Source organism: Megalobrama amblycephala, linkage group LG4 (assembly GCF_018812025.1).
Source record: "Megalobrama amblycephala isolate DHTTF-2021 linkage group LG4, ASM1881202v1, whole genome shotgun sequence".
Classification (NCBI taxonomy): domain Eukaryota; kingdom Metazoa; phylum Chordata; class Actinopteri; order Cypriniformes; family Xenocyprididae; genus Megalobrama; species Megalobrama amblycephala.
In genome coordinates this window covers 41,183,225-41,190,018 of record NC_063047.1, presented here as the reverse complement: position 1 = coordinate 41,190,018, position 6,794 = coordinate 41,183,225, and the positions used below count along the sequence as shown (strand labels likewise).

The following is a 6,794-nucleotide window of genomic DNA, read 5'->3' as shown; positions in this document are numbered from 1 at the left end:
TCCGTCTGTCTGTATAGTATATCCATCTGTGTCTGTCTGTATGTTTGTATATCAAACTATCCATCTGTCTGTCTGTCCATCTGTATGATAGTATTTACATCTATCCATCCATACATCCATCCAACCATCTATCCATCTGTCTGTTTATCCATCTGTATGATAGTATTTACATCTATCCATCCATACATCCATCTATCCGTCTGTCTGTCTATCCATCCGTCTGTCTGTATGATAGTATATCCATCTATCCATCTGTCTGTCTATCCATCCATCTGTCTGTATGATAGTATTTACATCCATCCATCCATACAACCATCTATCGTCTGTCTGTCTATCCATCTGTATGATAGTATTTACATCCATCCATCCATACAACCATCTATCCGTCTGTCTGTCTATCCATCCGTCTGTCTGTATGATAGTATATCCATCTATCCATCTGTCTGTCTATCCATCCATCTGTCTGTATGATAGTATTTACATCCATCCATCCATACAACCATCTATCTGTCTGTTTATCCATCTGTACGATAGTATTTACATCTATCCATCTGTCTGTCTATCCATCCATCTGTCTGTATGATAGTATTTACATCCATCCATCCATCCAACCATCTATCTGTCTGTCTGTCTATCCATCTGTACAATAGTATTTACATTTATCCATCCATACAACCATCTATCAGTCTGTCTATCCATCTGTACGATAGTATTTACATCTATCCATCCATACATCCATCCAACCAACCATCTATCCGTCTGTCTGTCTATGCATCTGTATGATAGTATTTACATCTATCTATCCATACATCCATCCAACCAACCATCTATCCGTCTGTTTATCCATCTGTACGATAGTATATCCATCTATCCATCTGTCTGTCTATCCATCCATCTGTCTGTATGATAGTATTTACATCCATCCATCCATACAACCATCTATCTGTCTGTTTGTCCATCTGTACAATAGTATTTACATCTATCCATCTGTCTGTCTATCCATCCATCTGTCTGTATGATAGTATTTACATCCATCCATCCAACCATCTATCCGTCTGTCTGTCTATCCATCTGTACAATAGTATTTACATTTATCCATCCATACAACCATCTATCAGTCTGTCTATCCATCTGTACGATAGTATTTACATCTATCCATCCATACATCCATCCAACCAACCATCTATCCGTCTGTCTGTCTATCCATCTGTATGATAGTATTTACATCCATCCATCCATACAACCATCCAACCATCTATCTGTCTGTCTGTCCATCCATCTGTATTATAGTTTTCCATCCATCCGTCTGTCTGTATGATAGTATATCCATCTATCCATCTGTCTGTCTATCCATCCATCTGTCTGTATGATATATCCATCCATCTATTCATCTATCTGTCTGTCTATCCATCCATCTGTATGTATGATAGTATATCATCCATCTATCCATCCATGCATCCAACCAACCAACCAACCAACTAACCAACCAACCAACCAACCAACCAACCAACCAACCAACCAACCAACCAACCAACCAACCATCTATCCATCTGTCTGTCTATCTATCCATCTGTATGATAGTATATCCATCCATCCATCCATCCATCCATCCATCCATCCATCCATCCATCCATCCGTCTGTCTATCCATCCATCTATCCATCTGTCTGTCTATCCATCTGTTTGATAGTATATTTATCCAACCATCTATCTGTCTGTCTGTCTATCCATCTGTATGATAGTATTTACATCCATCCGTCTGTCTGTCTATCCATCCATCTGTCTGTATAGTATATCCATCTATCCGTCTGTATGATAGTATTTACATCTATCCATCCATACATCCATCTATGTCTATCCATCCGTCCGTCCGTCTGTCTGTCTATCTGTATGATAGTATTTACATCCATCCATCTGTCTGTCTATCCATCTGTATGATAGTATTTACATCCATCCGTCTGTCTGTCTATCCATCCATCTGTCTGTATAGTATATCCATCTATCCGTCTGTATGATAGTATTTACATCTATCCATCCATACATCCATCGATGTCTATCCATCCGTTCATCCGTCTGTCTGTCTATCTGTATGATAGTATTTACATCCATCCATCTGTCTGTCTATCCATCTGTATGATAGTATTTACATCCATCCGTCTGTCTGTCTATCCATCCATCTGTCTGTATAGTATATCCATCTATCCGTCTGTCTGTCTATGCATCTGTATGATTGTATATCCATCCATCCATCATCCATCCATCTGTCTGTCTATCCATCCGTCTGTCTGTATAGTATATCCATCTGTCTGTCTGTCTGTATGTTTGTATATCAAACTATCCATCTGTCTGTCTGTCCATCTGTATGATAGTATTTACATCTATCCATCCATACATCCATCCAACCATCTATCCATCTGTCTGTTTATCCATCTGTATGATAGTATTTACATCTATCCATCCATACATCCATCCAACCATCTATCCATCTGTCTGTTTATCCATCTGTATGATAGTATTTACATCTATCCATCCATACATCCAACCAACCAACCATCTATCCGTCTGTCTGTCTATCCATCTGTATGATAGTATTTACATCCATCCATCCATACAACCATCTATCCGTCTGTCTGTCTATCCATCTGTATGATAGTATTTACTGTACATCCTTCCATCCATACAACCATCTATCCGTCTGTTTATCCATCTGTACGATAGTTTTTACATCCATCCATCCATACCACCATCTATCTGTCTGTCTGTCTATCCATCCATCTGTATGATAGTATTTACATCCATCCATCCATACAACCATCTAACCGTCTGTTTATCCATCTGTACGATAGTATTTACATCTATCCATCCATACAACCATCTATCAGTCTGTCTATCCATCTGTACGATAGTTTTTACATCCATCCATCCATACCACCATCTATCTGTCTGTCTGTCTATCCATCCATCTGTATGATAGTATTTACATCCATCCATCCATACAACCATCTAACCGTCTGTTTATCCATCTGTACGATAGTATTTACATCTATCCATCCATCCAACCATCTATCCGTCTGTCTATCCATCTGTACAATAGTATTTACATTTATCCATCCATACAACCATCTATCAGTCTGTCTATCCATCTGTACGATAGTATTTACATCTATCCATCCATACATCCATCCAACCAACCATCTATCCGTCTGTCTGTCTATCCATCTGTATGATAGTATTTACATCCATCCATCCATACAACCATCCAACCATCTATCTGTCTGTCTGTCCATCCATCTGTATGATAGTTTTCCATCCATCCGTCTGTCTGTCTATCCATCCGTCTGTCTGTATGATAGTATATCCATCTATCCATCTGTCTGTCTATCCATCCATCTGTCTGTATGATAGTATTTACATCCATCCATCCATACAACCATCTATCCGTCTGTTTATCCATCTGTACGATAGTATTTATATCTATCCATCCATACATCCATCCAACCATCTATCCGTCTGTCTATCCATCTGTACAATAGTATTTACATTTATCCATCCATACAACCATCTATCAGTCTGTCTATCCATCTGTATGATAGTATTTACATCTATCCATCCATACATCCATCCAACCAACCAACCATCTATCCGTCTGTCTGTCTGTCTATGCATCTGTATGATAGTATTTACATCTATCCATCCATCCAACCATCCAACCATCTATCTGTCTGTCTGTCCATCCATCTGTATGATAGTTTTCCATCCATCCATCCGTCTGTCTGTATGATAGTATATCCATCTATCCATCTGTCTGTCTATCCATCCATCTGTCTGTCTGTCTGTATGATATATCCATCCATCTATTCATCTATCTGTCTGTCTATCCATCCATCTGTATGTATGATAGTATATCATCCATCTATCCATCCATGCATCCATCCAACCAACCAACCAACCAACCAACCAACCAACCAACCAACCAACCAACCATCTATCCATCTGTCTGTCTATCTATCCATCTGTATGATAGTATATCCATCCATACATCCATCCATCCGTCTGTCTATCCATCCATCTATCCATCTGTCTGTCTATCCATCTGTTTGATAGTATATTTATCCATCCATCTATCTGTCTGTCTATCCATCTGTCTGTGTATCCATCCGTCTCTCCATCTGTCAGTCTATCCATCTGTTTGATAGTATATCCATTCATCCATCTGTCTGTATGATATATCCATCCATCTATTCATCTATCTGTCTGTCTATCCATCCATCTATGATAGTATATCATCCATCTATCCATCCATGCATCCAACCAACCAACCAACCAACCAACCAACCAACCATCTATCCATCTGTCTGTCTATCTATCCATCTGTATGATAGTATATCCATCCATCCATCCATCCGTCTGTCTATCCATCCATCTATCTATCTATCTATCTATCTATCTATCTATCTATCTATCTATCTATCTATCTATCTATCTATCTATCTATCTATCTATCTATCTATCTATCTATCATTTTCTTGTCCTGTATGAGAGAATTGTTTACTCATAACCTGGTTGGCACTCTGTCAGATTCCATTTAGGAAATAAGTACACACCGTGTGACGGACTGAATGTCTGTCTATCTATGCACACCTGGAATCCAGAAAGATAAAATAAAAGATAAGTCAGCCATACATATTTATCACATCTCTTTTACTCACACACAACACTTGAGGAGTTACCACAAATCTGGCCTGGTGATGGATCTCGTTTGGATATTTTGTGGTGGAAGCCTACAGTTGTTTTACCAGTTTGTGAACATACCATTTGCATTTTTGTTTTGTTGTTTAGCCAGACAAGGACATCTCTCAATAATCAACAGGTACAGTATAACAACATGATCCATGCTGTTACTCATGTTTTTTGATAAATGCATTGTCCTTTCTCAGAATGTTTAGGTCACTTGTGAAATGACAATTCTTCTCCTACTGTAAGGTATATCTATCTGACTTTGGGAGGATTCATCCTCGCCATTGTAACAATGGGTCCATACAGCTTATTGCTGTTCTTCAGTGCCGTCCTTCTCCTCCTGCTGATCCACTGTCTACACCCAATGCATATTCATCAGTGGACGCTGGGACTGCAGATGTGTTGGCAAACCTGCTGGCATTTGTACATCCAGTACCAGTTATACTGGCTTCAAGAAACACCAGACTCTAGGTATTTCTCCAAAAGTATACTGTATGAAAACATCTAGTTTTGTCCAACTTTGAGCTCTTCTTGTATTCCTAACAGGCTTTTACTGGCCATATCCGCTCTCATGTTGATGACCCAGAGGGCTTCTTCTCTGTCACTTGATCTGCAGGAAGGAACACTCACTAGTCCGTTTCAAAACAAAAGTCAGGATCTATCTGTCCTTATTTCATTTCTAAGCTACTCACTTTATTTTCCTGCTCTTCTTGGAGGACCACTTTGCAGTTTCAAAACATTTGTGGAGTCTGTTAGGCAAATGAGTCTAACTCCACCTTTTGCTTCATATTTAGGGAATCTTACTTTAAAGATATTGCAAGTTGTAGTTTTGGTGTGGATTAAATATCCTCTCAAGGAACTCTTAACATCACTCTTAACATTTAGAAACAGCACTTACGTTTGTCAAGATATATTATGGATCTGGATCCTGTCGCTGCTACTTAAGATGAACTATTATGCGCACTGGAAGATCAGTGAGTGTGTTAACAGTGCAGCAGGAATAGGTCTCCATGGTTATGGTCACAGTGGAAGAACATCATGGGATGGGCTTTCTGATGGCAGTCCATGGGTGACTGAAGCGTCGAGTCGTCCTTCAGTTTTTGCTCGCCAGTGGAACAGAACCACAGCAGTGTGGCTTCGAAGAATGGTATTCAAAAGGTCCAACAAATCTCCATTGTTCATGACATTTGGGTTCTCAGCGTGGTGGCATGGCCTTCATCCAGGGCAGATTTTTGGCTTTCTCATCTGGGCCTTCACTGTGCAGGGGGACTACAAGCTACATCAATTCTTGCATCCAAAGCTTACCTCCCTGTGGAGGAAATGGCTGTACATGTGTCTAAACTGGGCCTTTACTCAGCTGACCATTTCATGTGTTGTTGTCTGTGTGGAACTTCAGAGTTTAGCATCAGTGAAACTGCTCTGGTCTTCATATATCACTGTGTTTCCACTACTGAGTATTCTGATGATTTTAATCCTGTGAGAAACTCACAGTACCAGTGTAAATTATATGTCATCAAATATCTCATAACATATGGTAAACACAGAAGCTTATCCAATCTTACTTGACCAGCCAAACTCATCGGTACTCACACGTCAGGAAAGTATTTGAGCTTTCATTTACCATATTTGTTGTTCTGCCTGTGTATGTGCATTGATTTTTGTTCATGTGTGAATAAAAGCCTATTAAATCTGTTCATCAAATAAAGTGATCATGTTTCTTCAGAAGACTTGGATTAAAATGCTCGATTCATGGTGGGATGATGGGTGAAAGTTTTGTTTTGTGTGAGCTTAAATGGACAAAAACGATGAGAGAATAATAAAATCATATCAGGTTTGTAACGACATGAGGGTGAATAAATTAGAACAGCCTTTTCATATTTGGGTGAACTATCCCTTTAATCTACTCCTAACATCTACTAGCCTCATAAAGCATGTTAAATTAATTAATATGTTTGTCAGCTGTAGTGAGGTATGTTTTGAGAGCTTTTTGAGAAATTCCATACCCTGTCCAAAATCTCCTTTGTGTTCAATAGGAAGAACCAACGTCATACAGACGAC

At 39.2% G+C, this 6,794-nt stretch overlaps 1 protein-coding gene across 1 annotated transcript; it reads left to right on the top strand.

The window, feature by feature from the left end:
* The first annotated feature begins 4,417 nt into the window (after window positions 1-4,417).
* mboat4 (membrane bound O-acyltransferase domain containing 4) lies at window positions 4,418-6,634 on the top strand. The gene is made up of 3 exons (XM_048189353.1): window positions 4,418-4,869; window positions 4,983-5,207; window positions 5,283-6,634. Exons 1-3 carry the CDS (start codon window positions 4,619-4,621, stop codon window positions 6,214-6,216), a joined length of 1,410 nt encoding a protein of 469 aa, XP_048045310.1. The 5' UTR covers window positions 4,418-4,618; the 3' UTR covers window positions 6,217-6,634.
* Window positions 6,635-6,794: the final 160 nt, after the last annotated feature.